The sequence below is a fragment of the Plecotus auritus genome (assembly GCF_963455305.1).
Source record: "Plecotus auritus genome assembly, chromosome: 4".
Classification (NCBI taxonomy): domain Eukaryota; kingdom Metazoa; phylum Chordata; class Mammalia; order Chiroptera; family Vespertilionidae; genus Plecotus; species Plecotus auritus.
In genome coordinates, this window is record NC_137775.1 from 162,636,289 (window position 1) to 162,654,983 (window position 18,695).

At 39.3% G+C, this 18,695-nt stretch overlaps 1 protein-coding gene across 4 annotated transcripts in view; it reads left to right on the forward strand.

The window, feature by feature from the left end:
* CDK14 (cyclin dependent kinase 14) overlaps positions 1-18,695 on the forward strand; it is a 553,499-nt gene that overhangs the window by 419,350 nt on the left and 115,454 nt on the right. For all 4 annotated transcript variants that reach the window (XM_080663151.1, XM_080663154.1, XM_080663152.1 and 1 more), the window contains one exon: positions 7,465-7,513. In XM_080663151.1, coding sequence (XP_080519277.1) covers positions 7,465-7,513 — 49 coding nt within the window. The remainder of the gene's footprint in view (positions 1-7,464; positions 7,514-18,695) is intronic.

Sequence of the window (18,695 nt, forward strand, 5' to 3'; positions counted from 1 at the left end):
AGCTATTTTAAATCTTGATCAGAATATCAACTGAAATGTTTACTGTTGGTTTGGTTTTCCTAATAAATATATAAAGGCAAAATCTTGTGAACACTTGTAAATATAGTTTTCTCCTATTGATATTCCCTTAGTATTGGCTCCCATGACATAGGCTACTCAGGACTGTGCACTGTTCTATCTACAGAGCCTAGAACAGTGCCTGGCAAGCAGCAGGCACACGATTAATATTTGCAGAATGAGTAAGAGAGTGAATGAATACTCATGCCTTCTATCCTGAAGGACTCAGATATATTATTTGTTGCATAAACAAGTGACTAGGGTGACTTTCTGAAATGTCCCCAGTGATTTATGACTATGTTTATTGTTCACCCTTATAAAGGACTGGAACCCTTTCTTTCTATGGAAGTAATCTTGAGAGAGGCTTCAGGTTCCACCTCAGCCAGGTAATAGGATTCCCACAGCTCTTTGCTTCTATCATTACTACTTGTACAAGCTCAGAAAGAAAAAGTAAATGCATTTTTAAAATATATTTTTATTGATTTCAGAGAGGAAAGGAGAAGGAGAGAGAGATAGAAACATCAATGATGAGAATCATTGATTGGTTGCCTCCTACATGCCCCCTACTGGGGGTCGAGCCCGCAACCCAGGCATGTGCCCTTGATTGGAATCGAACCTGGGACCCTTCAGTCCACAGGCCAACACTCTAGCCACTGATCCAAACCAGCTAAGGCAATGCATTTTTTCAATGCAAAAGAATCTGAAGGAACTTAATTGTGAGTAGTTGAATAGTTTAGAGCAGTGATTTTCAACCTTTTAATCTCATGGCATACAGAAGCTAATTACTAAAATTCTGGGGCACACCAAATATATATATACTAGAGGCCCAATGCACAAAATTCGTGCACAGGAGTGGGGTCCCTCAGCCCAACCTGCACCCTCTCCAATCTGGGAGCCCTCAGGGAATGCCCTACTGACAGCTTAGGCCCACTCCCCATGGTTCTCTGCTCTCTGTGGGGCCTGCCTGCTCCACACCACAGTGATGGGCAAGCAGGCCCTGCTGGGTGCTGCCTGTGGGCTGTGCTTGCCTGCTTGCAGGTTGCCGCAGAGACGGCCAAACAGGCCCTACTGTCTGCTGTCAAGCTGTGCAGCTGCCCTTGCCTCTCAGGGCCGGCGATGGTCCTGGGAGCCTGCAGGTGTGGCTTGGCGCGGCCGCCCTCACTTCCTGGGGCTGGCAATGGTCCCGGGAGTCTGCGGGCGTGGCACCCGTCCCTGGGACACAGGCCACTTGGCACCACCCAGACCCCCACTGTTTAGCGCCTGCATATGCAAATTAACCCACCAGCTTTGTTGGGTTAATTTGCATACTCACTCCTGATTGGCTGGTGGGCGTCGCAGAGGTATGGTCAATTTGCATCTTTCTCTTTTTTTAGTGTAGATACGTGTGTGTGTGTGTGTGTGTGTGTGTGTGTGTGTTTGTGTGTGTGTATGCCAATCTGATAAAAATAGGCATGATTTTGATTCATTCACACCAGATAGCTATTGTTGTGCTGACTGTTGTCATTTTTTTATTTGACAATCTAAGGGAAAAGAGGTCAGTGCCCTTGACTAAATAGTCAGATATTGCATGTTTTAAAAATTCTTGCAGCACACCAGTGTGCCTCTTGTGGCACATCATCAAAAATTGCTGGTTTAGAAGAGTTAATTATAAAGTACATCCAATATTTCCAATGCTGTTTTGGACATACTCATTTTGATATTGACTGATATTTATTCTGTGGTATTATTTACATGGATGATATTAAATCCATTTGCAAAAGATATACTAAAGTTTGAGACTTCTTATGATTTTTTCCTCTATTGCTAGTCCTCCTTCACCTCCCTCCCCTCCAACTCTCCCTCAACCCTCTCCCCGCCCCCCCCCCCCACCCCCCCAAAAAAAAGAAAGAAAATGTGAGTTTACAAATCCTGGCTTAGCCTTTCAAGTCCTTTGGACATACTTGGTCTTTTTATTTGTTGGTTAATTTAACTGTTTGTTTTTGAAGTTAAAAACACAGCAGTGTCTTATAATTTACAAAAAACATTGGTGAAAAGGGAATGTGGAGATTAACAAAATACTCTGCACCATACAGTCCATACTGATAAGCAGATGAGTAATTTCCAATTTAGGTTTCATCCTCCTATGGATTCGAGGCAGCTCTCAGAGTGCCTCAGGCCACTTCAGGTGTAGCTCTTTCAAGCTGGGGGCCTTGAGAATCTGCAGCATTGTTCTCCAGTTGTTTTCCCGTGGAATTTCAATGACTAGCAGTGTGCAAGCATGGCTGGCAATGTGAGCACAAACCTTCCCAGCCTTCTGTCCCCTATCCTCATCATGCTGCATAGCAAGTGATTTCTTTCCTGGGCCCCTGCTGTGTGTGACCATCCTCTGCAGTGTCCCTGCAATAAGAGAAGGTAGAAATCAGCCTGCAGGTTTAAATTAATTGCACTCTTCCGTTATGCTATGAGTTAGCCACTGCTTTAAATCATAGCATCCTAAACTGCTAGTTTAAACATAATTGGAAAGAGAAAGCTGGCATTGAAGTACCCAGTGAGAGAGTAAACTTAACAGAAGACCAGTGTAAAACAGAGTAAATTTAACAGAAGACCAGTGTAAAACACACATAGGCAAATACTCAACGTGATACAGTCCCTCCCAGGCAGATGAAGAGCTATTTTATTAAACGCACCTGTTGTTCATTTGGGGCACTAATGTTAACCCGTTTTTGTTCCTAAAACTTACATGGCGAATGATGTTGCTTTCGTTCTAATGGAACATTCTTTTTATTTGTGATGGAAATCGTTGTTTTTTTTGTTTTGTTTTGTTTTTTTAAATGCAATGTAAATGTAATGTATGCTCCTTGCAGAGAATGTTAGAAATGACTCTGTTGGAAGTGGTGGACTTTAGCAGGGAAGCTCTGAAAGATGCTGTTGGATACAAGACACCGGGTCCCGGTGTTCCTCCTGGTTTCAGATGTCTGAGTTTATCTTGTCTTCCTTTGGAAAAGAAATAGATGCAGGGAGTGGCTGTGCCTCTGGGTTCTCCGGAGACTGTCTCTGTCCACATTTCAGCACTTTTCATCCTGTGCTTGTAATTCTGCATTTACATTTCGGTGCCACTGAACTAGAACCAGGGCTTCCTCATTGCCGTGTGCCCATTGCCCAGTGCCTTGCCTGGCACAGCGGGCAGGTGCCCAGGTGACACTTGCTAAAAGAAGAGTTTATGTGACTTGAAGAGAAGGTTGTAGAATGACTTCATTCTTTCTTATTTTTTCATCTTTTATATGGCATGTTTTATTATCAATTTTGGCTCTTTTTATGCACAGCTAAAATTGACATATTGTAGTTCGGAAAAAAAATTCTATTAGCATATCCTGTCAAGCTCTAAATAGAAGCAATTTTTAGAAGTAATATTTATGTGTAGTCATTAATTGCCAAGAATAATAAGTTACTTGTAAATGTAAGATTGTATTAATTTTATCTGTAATGAAATTCTTGTTGCTCCCAAAATCATAGCAAATTATTAAAATTGCTTTGTGGGGAGTACAAAGTTAAGGAGATCAAATTTGTTTTACAAGGATATTTGATGTAATTAATTTTTAAAATATATCTTGCTTTTTAAATGCTAGACTTTAGATAATAATAATTTTTTAAAAAACCTTTATTAAAAGACCTATTCTTCCCATTTCTCCTTACTTGGTCAGTTAATCCTCAAACCTAGAATATGCCTTTAAATTTCTGCTCTACACCAACTAGCTGAATTATGTTGCATTTTATATAATTCAGTCTACTAGATAATAATTCAGACATTGGATATTCTGTTGGTGAGCACTTTTGCCTATAGCTTTAGATCAATGCTATTTGTAGTCAAGCCGATCTTCAGCGAATGCACATCATTATAGCAGTGGCCAGTTCCTGTACTGATTGGTCAATGCCTGTGCCTTGCAGGTTATTAAATATTTGACAATTACCTCTGCTTGAATGAAATTGTTGGATCCTATGGTAGTTATATTTTTAATTTTTTGAGGAACTTTCATACCATTTTCCATAGGTGCTACATCAATTTACATTCCCACCAAGAATGTACAAGATCCTCATCAGCACTTATCTCTTGTCTTCTTGATAATAACCATTTGAATAGGAGTGAGGTGATATCTCACTATGGTTTTGATTTGCATTTCCCTGAGGATTAGTGATGTTGAGCACCTTTCCCTGTACCTCTTGGCCATTTGAGTATATTCTTTGGAAAAAAGATCTGTTCAGGTCCTTTGTCCATTTTTATAAGTGGATTTTTTGCGTTTGTTTACTATGAGTTATAAAAGCTTTTATATATTTTGAGATTGACCTCTTATCAGATATGAGGTTTTCTAATATTTTCTCTCATTTTGTGGGTTGCCTTTTATTTTGTTGACTTTTTTTCTGCAGGGCTTTTAGTTTCTTGTAGTCCTACTTGTTTGTTTTGCTTTTGTTGCTTGTGCTTTGTATATTGTATCCATAAAATAATTGCAAGGTCCTCTGTTTTTTTTTTCCTATGGTTTCAGGTCTTACATTTAAATCTTTAGTGTTTTGGAGGGCTTTTTAGTTAATTTTTGTAAGTGGTGTAAGGTAGCTATGCAGTTTTATTTTAATTTTTTGGCGTATGAATATCCAGTTTTTCTGTCACTGTTTATTGAAGAGACTGTCTTTTCTCCATTGAGTATTTTGTCTCCTTGTCAAATATTAATTGACTTTATCTGCATAAATTTATTTCTGGGCTCTCTCTCTCATTAGTCTATGTGTCTGTTTTTATGCCAGTACCATACTGTTTTGATTGCTATAGCTTTCTAATAAGTTTGAAATCAGGAAGTATAATACCTCCAGCTTGTTTCTTTCTCAAGATGGTTTCGACTATTCAGGGTCTCTTCTGGTTCCATACGAATTTTGGGATTATTTTTTCTATTTCTATAAAAAATGTCACGAATATTAATAGGGATCACATTAAATCGATAAATGACTGGGTAATATGAACATTTTACCAATATTACTTTTTTCAATTATGAGCATGGAATATCTTTCCATTTATTTGTATCTTCTCCAGTTTCTTTTATCACTGTGTTATATTTTTCAGTGTACAGATCTTTCAGCTCCATGGTTACATTTATTCCCAGGTATTTTACTGTTTTGTTATTAGAAATGGGATTGTTTTCCTTATTTCTTTCTTGGATAAGTCATCAGTATATGGAAATGCAACTGATTTTTGTAGATTGATTTTAATTTCTGCAACTTCACTGAATTTTTTTATTAGATCTAACTTTTTTTGTGGAATCTTTAAGATTTTCTGTATAGAAAATTGTCATCTGCAGCCTGGTCAGCATGGCTCAGTGGTTGAGCATCGACCTATGAACCAGGAGGTCATGGTTTGATTCCCAGTTAGGGTACATGCCAGGTTGCGGGCTCAGTCCCTAGTGTGGGGCGTGCAGGAAGCAGCCAATCAATGATTCTTTCTCTCTCATTATTGATGTTTCTATCCTTCTTTCTCCTTCCCTCTCTCTGAAATCAACAAAAATATATTTAAAAAAAAGAAAATTGTCATCTTCCAACAGAGACAATTTTGCTTCTTTCTGTTTTGCATGCCAAATTATCTGTCTGTCTGCCTGTCTATCCATTTACTTATTTTCTTGCTTAATTTCTCTGACTCGGACTTCCACTTACTATTAAGTTGTATAGGAGTGGTGAGAGTGGCACCCTTGTCTTGTTCATGATCTTAAAGGAAAAGCTTTCTACCTTTCCCCATTAAGTATATTATTAGCTGTGGGCTTGTCATATATGGACTTTATTGTGTTGAGGTACTTTCCTTCTCTATCCAATTCATTGAGTTATCATGAATGGATGTTAAATTTTGTCAAATTGTTTTTCTGAATTGATTGAGACAATCATGTGATATTTTCCTATAGGTGTGATATATATATTTTTGACTTGCATATGTTGAATCATTCTGACATCCCAGGATGCATACTGTTAAAGAAACATTATTTTTTCATTGCTTGTGAGAAGATGAAAAGTGACCTGTCAGCATCTATTTAAATGTAAAATGTACATACAATTTGCCAGGCAGTTCTGTTTTGGGGAATCTCTCCAACAGAGATGAAATGAAAGCATCAGTGTATAGAGATAGATGTGCAAGGATATTTGCTAAAGCATTGTTTGTAAGCTGAAAGGAACGGAGAGCCACCTAAATTTTCATCAGCTTGAGAATTGTCAAATAACTTATGGTACTTCTGTCCTATGGAATACTAATGGAGTTTTATAACAATTGTTACATCTATTTTCTTGATTTGAAGGATTATCCACTGTATATTACTAAATGCCTAAAAACTTTCAGAGAATGGTTATTGTACAATCTATCTAAAAAATTAAAAGAGTATATAGTGAATGGTTTTGTGTTTATTAACATAAGAATTATGTGGAAGGAGACATATGAAGCCATTAACTATTGCTATACACTGAGTGGCCAGATTATTATAATCTCTGAACGCATAATAATCTGGTCACTCAGTGTATATCCTATATAATAAAAGGCTAATATGCAAATTGTCCCCTCGACCAGGAGTTAGACCAGCAGGCAGGCCAGCCAACCGCCCATGTCCCCTCCCCCTGCCAGGCTGGCCGGATGCCACCCATGCACAAATTCATGCACTGGGCCTCTTTTATATATATATATATATATATATATATATATATATATATATATATATACATATACATACACACACACACACACACACACACACACACACATACACACACACACTGAGTGGCCAGATTATTATGCGTTCAGAGATCATAATAATCTGGCCACTCAGTGTATCATCAGAAGTAAACAATGGGAGCAGGAGAGATTATCAATATCTATTCTGTGCCACTTTGTTGTTTAACTTGGTAAAACAAATGTTATGTTTTAATTGAAAAAACATAAAGTTGTTCAATGATATATATACACTATAGGACACTGAAAATTTGGCCTACAGCAAGTGCAGATGTCATAGAGTGTAAGAAAGGAGAGCTAACAGTATTGTATTTGATCAGGGATCTCTTCATAGAGAAAACAACAGGTCTCACTTTACGGTTGCATCAATGTTCTTCTGTAAATCTACTTATAGTTTGGAATTTATATTTATTTTTTAAACCCAATTAAAACTTTGTTATTCTAAGAAATAATGACTACGAAACCAGATTATGAAACAAATCACTCTAGTCAAAATTAAACAATGCTTTATTGTTTAAAATGTTAAGATCTTCCTGTTTTCAAAGGTGAAGCCCTACTATGGCTAGCATAATATGGCTAAATCGAACACTATCCTTTTAAAAGTTGATTTCTAGACATACTTTAAGAACAGTATAACAATATATACATTTGCAACAAAGATTGTTTATCATTTTTCTTTGTTTCAGAACGCTTTACCGTGTACAGCTCTAAACACCTTAGACAAGCCTGGAATAAGTAAGTCTTTTACAGATTGTTCTCTCTCTCTCTCTCTCTCTCTCTCTCTCTCTCTCTCTCTCTCTTCTCTCTCTCTTTTCTTTCTCTCTCTCTCTTTCTCTTTTAATTTTTAAGACTCTCCTGATAAGTTTCAGGACATTTTTTTCATTATTCATTCATCCATTCATTTAACCATTAACCAGTTACTGAGCCCTAACTGTGCCAGCCACCGTCTTCAGACTGAACCAACACTGTTGTATAGACAAGTCTGTGTTCCTAGAGCAATGTGGCCTTGCTTCATTATTGTAAATCCTAAAATTCATTTGGTCAATCTTGTAACTAGATTTCAAGAAACATTTTAGTGTCAGCAAAATAGCATTTATTAAGTACAATATAATGACTGATTTTATCATCTAAATAAGGTTAATGACAACTGTTGAGCTAAATAAAATTGATCTTTCAAATTTTTTCAGTTCACCTATTTCCCACATAAGCTTTATGGGGAAACTAAGTACATACATCACTCAAAGTATATGCACTCCATTTATTTAATTTCTGTTCTGTCACCTGACCTTGTTAAAATAGTTTTATTTCTTGGTTTCAAAATTTGATGAAATCTGTAGATCTGGGTTACTCAAGTTATTCAAAGGTCTTTTATTGCAAGCCAAGTTGCTAGTAAATCATTGAAAGTTGAAAGGCAGAGTAATTGAGTCACTCGTCTCATAGTGGGTATCACATTTCAAGCACTATGCTAGGGAAAAGGTAACTAGAACTCCTTTGATAAAATATACTATAATTTTTCATAGCAAAATTTTGTCTCTGGGGAATTTAGTGTTATTATCTCACTTTTCACTGTCATTACATTTTAATTATAGATGCCATAAGTTATGAAAATAAAAAAGTGAGACAGAACCTTTTTAAATAACAATGTCTTTAATCAATACTGTCAGTAGATACAGTGGACAGCTTATTATGAGGAACTCATGGAATTTATACATTAAGTTCTGCAGTGGTTTACTTGAAAGATCTGGCCATTTATTTTGATTAAATTCATACTTAGAAGAACACTCTAGTGTAATTATTTTTGTCTAACACGTGGCCTTGCATTTGTCATTGGAAGAGTCAGTTCTAAATATCTAGAGTCTCCCTAATATTTAGGGAGGCATGCCCTATGCTGGGAGCATTCTGTGTGTGTTCCTCATCCTTTTACTGACCACCTTGCCCCCATCACCACCACCACTGATCAGCAGTCTAACATATTTTAGTTATGTGCTTTCATACATCAGGTAATATATACAGTATATAGTTCCCACCTTAATGAAATGATTAAACACATCCCTCTCTCCTAATTGCTCAAAAAGTTTTGTTCAACCAGCTAACCACTTTATGAAATAATTCACAATAGGCAGTTGAATCTCTAACCCTATCTTTGAAGTAACAGGGAAATCTGGCGCATCCTTTATACTAAAAGCCTAATATGCTAAGTGTCTGGCTGTCTGGTCATCTGTTCAACCAATCAAAGCATAATATGCTAATGATATGTTAAAACCGCTCAACCGCTCGCTATGACGTACACTGACCACCAGGGGGCAGACATTCGACCAGTCACTATGACGTGCACTAACCACCTGGGGGCAGACAGTCGACAGGTTGACCGTAGCTATGACATGCACTGACCAGCAGGGGGCAGACACTCCAACCAGTAGGTTAGCTTACTGCTGGGATCCAGCTGATCCGGGACTGAGTGAGACAGGCCGGATACTCCCTATAGCCCTCTCGCAGTCCCACCCCGGCTGGCCAACCTCCAGCATCCCTTCCCGGCTCCGTTTGTGCATCATTGGGGTCCCTTGGCCTGGCCTGCGCCCTCTCTCAATCCGGGATCCCTCAGGAAATGTTGGAGAGCCAGTTTCAGCCCGATCCTGCAGGCCAGGCCAAGAGACCCCACTGGTGCAAGAATTCATGCATCGGGCCTCCAGTTTACATATAATATCATCTGTAGAAAATAGCCTCCACTTTAGATAACTCCTTTTCCTTCCTTCAGCTGCACAAAGCTAGAATGGCCTCCTAATTGCCCATGAAAATGTATGACAATTCTTACCCACTTAGAATAGTCTATAACCAACGGGGGTGGGGTGTTGGGGGAGGTCTTTGGATGATGCTTGATATTTCTTCCACTGCCCTCTTGTGGATATGACCCCTCACCATATACACTTGCGCCCCTCCAGTCATTTATTGTTGCAGTTGTATTCAGCACCTGCCATCATGGGCACACTAACATATATACCCCAATGAATGGCCTCTCTTGTTCAGTCATTCCATAGTGACTAGTGGGATGTCCCTCAGAGAAGACTCTTTTGTCCATTTACATTACTCTATCCCAGGAGAAACTAGGTTATGTAATGTCTTCCAAAGAGAAAAAGAAAATTGAAGTAGTACTCACACTGTGCGTTGTTTCACTTCAATCTGACCACCTAAGACCTAATGCTTTCCTTTTTCTGGGAGCTATCATTTATGTCACAATAACAATAGGTCATTTCATTGACAGAACTCAGGATGTGCAATCCTGGTAGTGCTGCTTTAGAAATTTTAAAAATTATCCGTTGTACTCAATCTTTAAATTTTTTTTAAAAGGTTCAAGATATCAGCTTTTACTTTTGAGGGCAAATAAGAATTTTTAGGAATATTATTGCTTACAAAATAAGAGCACAGTGTCTTTTTAAGAAATTACTTTAGAGATATTTATTACTTGCATTTTTGATGAACATAGGATTTATAATTTTTCAACAAAAACAAGGTCTAAAATACTGAAGACAGTATTACATTTTCATGTAAAGTTTTTGTTAATCAGTTGATAGAATTGTAGTTAATGATTTTCTTTTCATCTCTAACATCATATATGCTTTTTAAAATTTTGAGAGTTAATTCAAAGTTATTTAATAAACTGAGTCCCAACCTTAGATTACTTTGAAAACATTTTAGGTAAAATATTAAAAGCTGAGCTTGAGCTAATTTTTTTAAATGATCAACATGACTTGTTTAGAAACATGCTAATTTTAAGTTCTTGTAAGTCTTATTTTTGTTGCCTTAAGGATTTATTTCAGAAAACACTAAGTAAGAAAATCATCACTAAAAATATTAAAATATTACTTTCTGGTATCCCAGTGTTAACATACTGAATCCTTAGAGCCAAAAAGCTCTAGCCTCAGGCAATTCAAACCCCATGCAATTTAGAAAGAACTGAGAATTCAGAGACATTAATTAGATTATTGATTCTTCCTCCATGTGAATTTGTGACCCTGCAACCATCATTGACATTTCAACACTTCTCACTTCAGAGTGAGGTCTGGATTCGGAAGCACTGCATTTAAACCCTATTGAGCAAGTGCTGACTTTCTCCATCACTGCAAACAAATTTGCTTGTCTACAGCACAATTATGAAACTGAAGCAACTGGTAAATTCTCTTGTACAGCAGTAATAGATTCAAAACAGAGTGAACTCATTTGCAAGAACTAATTTGAATTCAATTTAGATGGGTTAATAAAAGATGGGTAGGTTAACATAAAGAAGTAAGTCACTATTCAAAATTAAGTAACAATGTCTTTAAAAATATTTATTAACTCAGCTATTAAAGCCAGTGGGTATGTTCACCTGCCTGGGAGAATAAGGATTTTTTGAGAAATGAATCCTCAAGTCTCTTTGAACGGCTGTAACATGTGACCCAGATTATTTGGGGGCCAACTCTGCCCTAGGTAACACCCATACAACTCCCTGCTGACTTCATTTACACCAGTAACCATGGGCATAATTTCATCCTTTGAAGGATTTTTTTAGTATTCTGGGCAAACAAAGCACCGATGGGAGAAAAATATCAAAAGACCTAGCAGCTATCTAAACTCAAAAAGGATAATATAAAGAAGAAATCTTAATTATAGGATTGGGAATAATAAATATACATCAATAAAGAAAAGAAAGTTGGTTTATTTCCTTATACTGGAAGTGCATGATCTGGGTGGGCTCTCCCTGCTCCAAGGGGATTTGGGGCTGAAGGGACACAAATCTTAATTTTATAAATGCATGTACTGTTTCCTGACTGCCTTCAAAACATTCCACTTTATTGCATTGGAGTTATAAAGACTCTCCCTATTTTTCTTTCAAATCTCTCTATTTATAGTTGTCTGACATTGGCATGTATGTGCAATCAACCAAGAATTTCAGCCACTTAACAGATCTTTTATTATTTTGGCTGCAGAAGAAGCCTTAGTATATGTTCTCCAGCAAAGTTAAGAGTCGGATTCCAGGAACACATTTGCTTGTTTTGGAACTTTTTAACAGCTGAACAATTTTTGGGAGGTTTGAAAGTAGCAAAAAGAGAACTAAGGATAAACCACCAAAGTCACAGAAGACAAGACTTGAAAACACAGCTGGTAGCGGATAGAGCAGAGCCGGCCCAGAGATTCGCATAGGTGTAGGCCAGCTTGTCCTGCTCGCTCCTCCCACGTGCTCTAGTTCTCCTTATAATCCTCCCTGTTAGTTAAGTTCCACTGGATTTCTTCTAAGAATTAAAAAAAATGCTTTAAAATCTGTAATAAACACAGATTTTTAACAATGAAGCTACCTTTATGAAGATGCAAAAATAGAGAAGAAAGCATTCACCTGTGTATATTTAAAAAGTACCAGCAGTCACAAGCCCTAACGTAGTGTTCTTGAACTTTCATTAGAATATTTATCTAATTTGATGATTAACTTCCAATGCATGTTTTAAAGATTACTTGCTAAATAGTTGTGCCATAGGTGCATAAAATGTATTTAAAATAAAATTTGGAGGAATAACAAATTTCACTCCATATATTTATGTTGGTGGTTTTTTACGGAATTTGTATTGCCATATTTAATTGCTTATCATTAAGATTTAAATCAGTGCCTTCTCAAGAAACTGAAGGCCCCTGTTTTCTACTCGACCTTATTCTAAGTTGATCTAAAATTTTCTAAAATAATAATATATTACAAAGTAAGATAGAGCTTTCAGTTTCTTTACCAGTTGTTTAGGAATGTAGAGGAAGGTAACAACAGTTATTGACACTAGGAGGAGCAGTTGAGTTGAGCCAAATGTTTGAATTATCTTTCTCCACTTTCATTTTTTTCATTGTTGGTCATTTTTGTTATAATTCTGTTTACTTCATAGTACATGTTTTAATTTATTTAATGCCCAGAGATTTTTTTCTCTCACAATATCTTCAAAGAAATTGCTCTTTACATCATCAATGCACTTTTTTCGGCATAGGTTTATTGGGGTCACAAGCTCTAAAGCAGACACTGGGCAGACATTTTGGAATTCTGTCCTCTTAACTCAAAGGAAGAGCTGGAGTTGCAAATGTCAACTGCTGAGCTCTATGGAATTGAGTCCAGTCTTAGGAGGCCATGTGGAGTGTCATTTCACACCACACCTTTGAAAATACTGTTTTAACACATGGAGAATCAAATTAAAGCAAGTGTCCTGACCTCGGTTATCCACACATGGTAATGTTTGGAGACTTCATACTCTCACCTGCCTACTTGAAAGTCACAGTTCAGAGCAGTTTCTGGGGACATTCATTTTCACAAGAATGAACCATTAGTTCAGGCACTAAAAGCATTATGTAGGTGAGATGTTTATCACATCCATTAAATTCCTTGCCACCCAATGAAAGCAGTTCTTCTAGAAAACTGCAGAGTGGATTCTTGAAAGGGAAAACGACGGAGTTCTAAAATAGCAGCTGCTTTCCAGGCTCTCCTAGCAGTCCTAGAGTTCCTCAAAGTAGACAGCATAGAGGTCCATCCAAACACACGGGTTGGGGCTGGAGGCCAGGAGCACAGAGAGAAAGCTGTCTAAGAGAAGGCTGGCAAGTTTGCCAGAGGCCTAGTCCTGATCACTGATAGTAACAAAGCATAAATGTGATAACATATGAAATGTTCCTAGTCCAAGCCGTAGCATACCCTCATTGATCCATAGTCATAGCTGTGATGGGGACAGAAGGGTAATTAACATTGGGGCAGCCTTTTGCAATATAGAATTTGCTTTTATATATGTTGTCACATCCTCATATCCTTGTAACAGTCTTGGGGTGGTAGTCGGGGAAGACACATCAGCATTTTATAGCTTGAAATAAATCAGTAAAAAAAACTTGATCAGTGAGGTTAAATGATCAAGACTACTGAAAATTATAACTTGGAATCTATGCCCCAATGTAAATCTTATGAAAGAAATATTACCAATTTTGAAACCCTGATATTTGAGTGGGCTCAGCAATACCTGTTGTTATTTTGTTTTCACTACAACTTTGGGTAGAGAAATCTCTTCTGGGAACTGAAGTCATTCATTCCCAGTCTAGTTTTTAGGCATCTGGAGAGCTGGGATGGAGTAGAAGCGTGACTTCCTGTGTCTTGGGGAGATAGTGTTTGCAGCAGGCTGACCACCCACATCAGCTCGCACCTCTCCTGTGCCAGTGCTGGGGAGTGTGCCATTTGGAAAAAGGTGGGATTGTGACAGTCTCGGTGCTGGAGATGACAGCCTGCTGGCCACCCATTCAGTTCTTAGTAGTGAGATTTTTTGCCCATTCCACACAGCTCCCACTGTCCCCGGGAGATGATCCTCTGGCATTCTGTGTCATTGCCAGATTTCTTGTCCATGTCTTTCTTTCTGAAGTGAAGAATTCACTGTCATTAATAATCCCTGGTGATGGCCAAGGGCAGGCCCCGTGCTGTTTGTTATCGGTTGGACATGAGTTTTTTTTGTGTTTCGTCTGAGGGAGAGAAAATATCCATCTCCTCGCTCACTAATTGGCAGTACGTGCCAGGCCTGGAGTTGGCAACAGCCATTGTTTTTCATCCTTGTAGATTATGTGTTGGATTCGTCATCCAAAGTACACTCTTTGGGTGCAGCTAATAACCATCCTTTTGCCGTCCAGCTCATTAAGGAGTAAAACCCAACCATGCTTCTGAAGCAGCACAGAGCTTACTGGTGCAGCTGGGCTGCACGGTTCCCTGAGAGGAGGCCAATAGAATTAGGCTTTCTTGAACTGTTCCCCAAAGCAGATCCTAGAAGTATGAACTGAAGAAATCCCTCTGCTTCTCGAAAATATAGAATGGTGCGTTTGTATTCTGTGGCTGCCATAACTAATTACTCCAAGTTTATTGATGTAAAACACCACAACGGTATCATCTCACAGTTCTTCTGGGCAGTCTGGATGGACTCTGTTGGTTTCTTTGATCTGGGTGTCACATGGCCAAAGTCAAGGCGTTGGAAGGCCTGGACTTTGTAGGAGGCTCTAGAGGAGAATCTGCTTCCAGGCTCATTCAGGTTGCTGGCAGAATTAAGTTTCACATGGTCATCAGGCTGAGGCCCTATGTCCTTCCTGGGTTCAGCTGGGAGTCTCACTCAGCTCCCGAAGGTCACGTGTGCTCCTCATCATGGTGCCCCCTCCTTCAAACCAGCAGCAGTGCAGTGAGGCCTTCTCATGCTTCAGATCTCACTGTGATCAGTGGGGAACTCTCCCTACCTGTTGCTGGGGGTGGGGTGGGGGATGGGCTTCTCACCATATCTCAAGAAAAAGAATTTTCTGAGAGTCACACAGGAGGATAAGTGGCATTTATTTGCATGGAGTTAAATCCCTGAGTTTCCATTTCCCTTTGTCCCGTCAAGGTCAAGGAAGGAGTCCAGTTGGGCCTTTAGCAGGGCTACGATTAAAGCCATTGCCCAGAATTTCCATACCATGTTGGGGCACAGTCCAATCCAGTATCAGGCGAGCTTAGTTTGTGTTCCCTGCTGCAGTCCATCAGTCCAGTGAATGTGGAGTCTACAGGGCCACATGGCTATGGAGGAACACAGGCAGGAGCAAAGCCTGAGAAACAAAAGAGCCAGAAACCAAGCGCCAAGAGAACAAACTTGGTCTGGAGGATAATGTATTCCCAAATTTTCATGGGCTCCACTCCCTCTGGCCATTGACTTCTGTTCCAGGTTAGACTGACAAGTACCTGCCCTACGTCACCCCAACTTCACTGCACATGTATCCATCTCTGCTTTGTTGGACCCCTTCCCCAGTGATTTGCAGGGAATGGACCAGTGGTTCCCAGCTTCCTGGTGAAGCTGCCCAGATGGCCATGCTTATAATGTCTGGCCTCCCTTTTGCTCCTTTCCTGTTATTAATAACCAGATAATTACAGTAGTATCACTTCCACCCTCTCTTCTGCCTCCAGTGAGGCAGTTTTCTACTTCTAAGGCTCACACGTGTAGTTGAGGTTTATCTTCCTATTTTAAGGTCTGTCACTGTAATTACATCTAGGAAGTCTCTGCCATAAAAGGTAACATATTCACAGGTTTCAGGGTTTGGCAAGTGGACATCTTTGGGGCCAGTCTGCTTTCCACAAGTCGGTGCTGGGATTTCCTATTCAGGGATGAGTCACTGTGTGAGGCAGAGCAGAGGGGCAGGCCTAGCTCTCCCCAGAAGTCACAGTCTGCTTTGCCTGGTCTCGGGCCCATCAGGTGACAAGCATAGGCCTCTGACTGCTGGTTCCACTTTTTGCCTGGTTCAAATTAGGTATCCTCCAAATTATATGCAAGTAAGAAATTATTTTCCACCCTCAGCACAGAGAAAAAGAGTGTTCTCGGGAAAGCTTATAGTCACTGAGAGAAGTAACATTAGGCTTGACATTTCTGTCCCCTTTAAATCAGTGCTGTCCTATAGAACCTTCTCTGTCGATGATCTTTCTGCACTGCCCAATGCAGCAGCCATTAGTCCCTGTGGCTATTGAGCACTTGAGATGTACCTTGGGAATTTAATTTTAATTTGATTCAAATGTAGTTAATTTAGCCTTAACTGGTTTGGCTCAGTGGATAAAGCACTGGCCTGCAGACATAAGGGTCCCAGGTTTGGGGCTCGATCCCCAGTAGGGGGCGTGCAGGAGGCAGCCGATCAATGATTCTCATCATTGATGTGTCTATCTCTCTCTCCCTCTCCCTTCCTCTCTGAAATCAATAAAAATATTTTTAAAAAAATAAATGTACTTAGTAAGTGTAAATAGCCATAAGCTTAGCTACTGTACTGGGTGGCACAGCCGTAGATCAACATGTAAACTATTCCTTTATTTTCAGTGCCCACAGCGTCAGACAAATATGGATGTCTGATACTTTGGAAATTCTAGGCTCAAGAATCCTTGCATTTTGCACTCAAGTACCCAGAGAGCTTGCTTTATATTTTTGCTTCTCACTACTGTCTTTTATTTGTAAACACTCTAAGAAGATAATAGCTCTGGAGGACCAAATAAGTTGTAATGAATCTGCAGAGGGACTAGCGGAAGTATCAAAGAACATCAAGCACACATTCCTTCCCCTCCTGCTCTCCTCTGGAAGCCACGCTGCTCCCTCCTCAGGGGTACTGCCTGTTGCAAGCTCTCTATTCCTTTCTCCTTCCCTGTTCTCTCTTTTCTGTTGGTAACGGCTAGGGGTTAGACACACAGTTCTCTCCCCTTTTTGAACTCCTTTAAGAATTTACCTCTCTGCTGTTGTTCCCAGCTCCCTTGATCTCCCCTAACTCTACTCAAAAAATATCATAAAGGCTCAGCTGCCTCTTCACCACATATGAGGTACTAGTGAGAGGAGCTCCATTTTCTAAATAAGCTTCCACGGGCCTCTGTGGGCACATATGTTAATTCCTCAGCTTCGGAACACTGAAAATTGCTACACTTTAAACAGTGGATTGTGAACAGAAATGCAGACATTTTTACTGCTCTTTATTTGTAGGAAATGCCAGGTATGAGATCCTTTTCTCACTCTTTATTTATATTTTCTTTGCATTAAGAAGATGTTTATGAATTTAGAGAATCGTTAGCCTCCAAATGAAGATGAACATAAAAAGTCACTGGACAAAGAGATGATTTTTTTTTTAATCCTCACCCGAGGATATTTTTCCATTGATTTTTAGAGGGAGTGGGAGAGGGAAAGACAGACAGAAATATTGATGTGAGAGAACACATCTATTGGTTGCCTCCCACATGGGGCCCAGGCCAGGGAGGAGCCTGAAACCGAGGTATGTACCCTTGACTGGAATTGAACTCGGGACCCTCCAGTCCATAGGCTGATGCTCTATCCAAACTAGCTAGGGCCAAAAAGATGATTTTAACAACATCATCTTTTGTGTTTACTGTCACCCACTTCACACTTTACCTTGATGGTGGTTTTTTTGTGGTTCCACTTTTTAAAATTATATTTATTGGGGTGGCATTGGTTAATATGATCATGTCGGTTTCAGGTGTGGATTTCTGTGTTACAATATCTGTATATTGCACTGAGTGCCCACCACCCAAAGTTAAATCATCTTCCATCATCATATATTAAGCCGCCCTCACCTGCCACCCTTCTGCCTTCTTCAAAATTAGGATCAGACAAGAGGTCCAATTATTTATAGGGACAAGGGGTCCCCCTCATCATTAAGGGAGACTTTCTATAAAACTGGGGCTCAAATTCCACTCTTTGTGAAGATACTGTTAATAGACTTATTCATGTTGACGTGTGCATCTGACCTGCTGTATAGACAGTGGTCTTACTGACCTTGTAAGAATACACAGTCAGTAAATATTATTGATATGAACCAATAAAGAGTAGAAAAGAGGAAAGCAGAACTCATTATTGGCACAAAAGACAAGAAAACGCCTGAAAACAGCATAATTTTTGGTATCATAGGGACCAAGTTCCCATCCTAGATCCACTACTGAATCATTTAATATTCAGGAAGCTCACTAACCAATCAGATCCCCAGTTTTTCAATCTTCAAAACCCTTGGCAGGATTTTACAAGTATTGAATAGGACATGGGTATAAATGATATAGAACCTTCGGCTAATGGTAGCTTTCCTCCCTTCTGTTTTTTTATCAAACCCTGCCTCCCCTGCCAGTCAGAGTGTTTCATTCATTCCAAATAAGCAGTTGTCCTTGAACATGAATGCCTCCACGGTACATGTTCCCCAGATTATCTCCCAGAGTATCTGTTCTACCTTTCTAGGAATAGGTACAGCTCAGTCACCAAATCATTTTTTTAAATACTTCTTGTGTAGAAACAAGATTCCCCCTTCCCTAACTGTTCCTCCTAAGAGTGCTATGTTAACAAATAGCATTGTACATAATTAATGTAAAACTTACCAAATTCAAAGCATCTGGTAGAACTTTTCATGA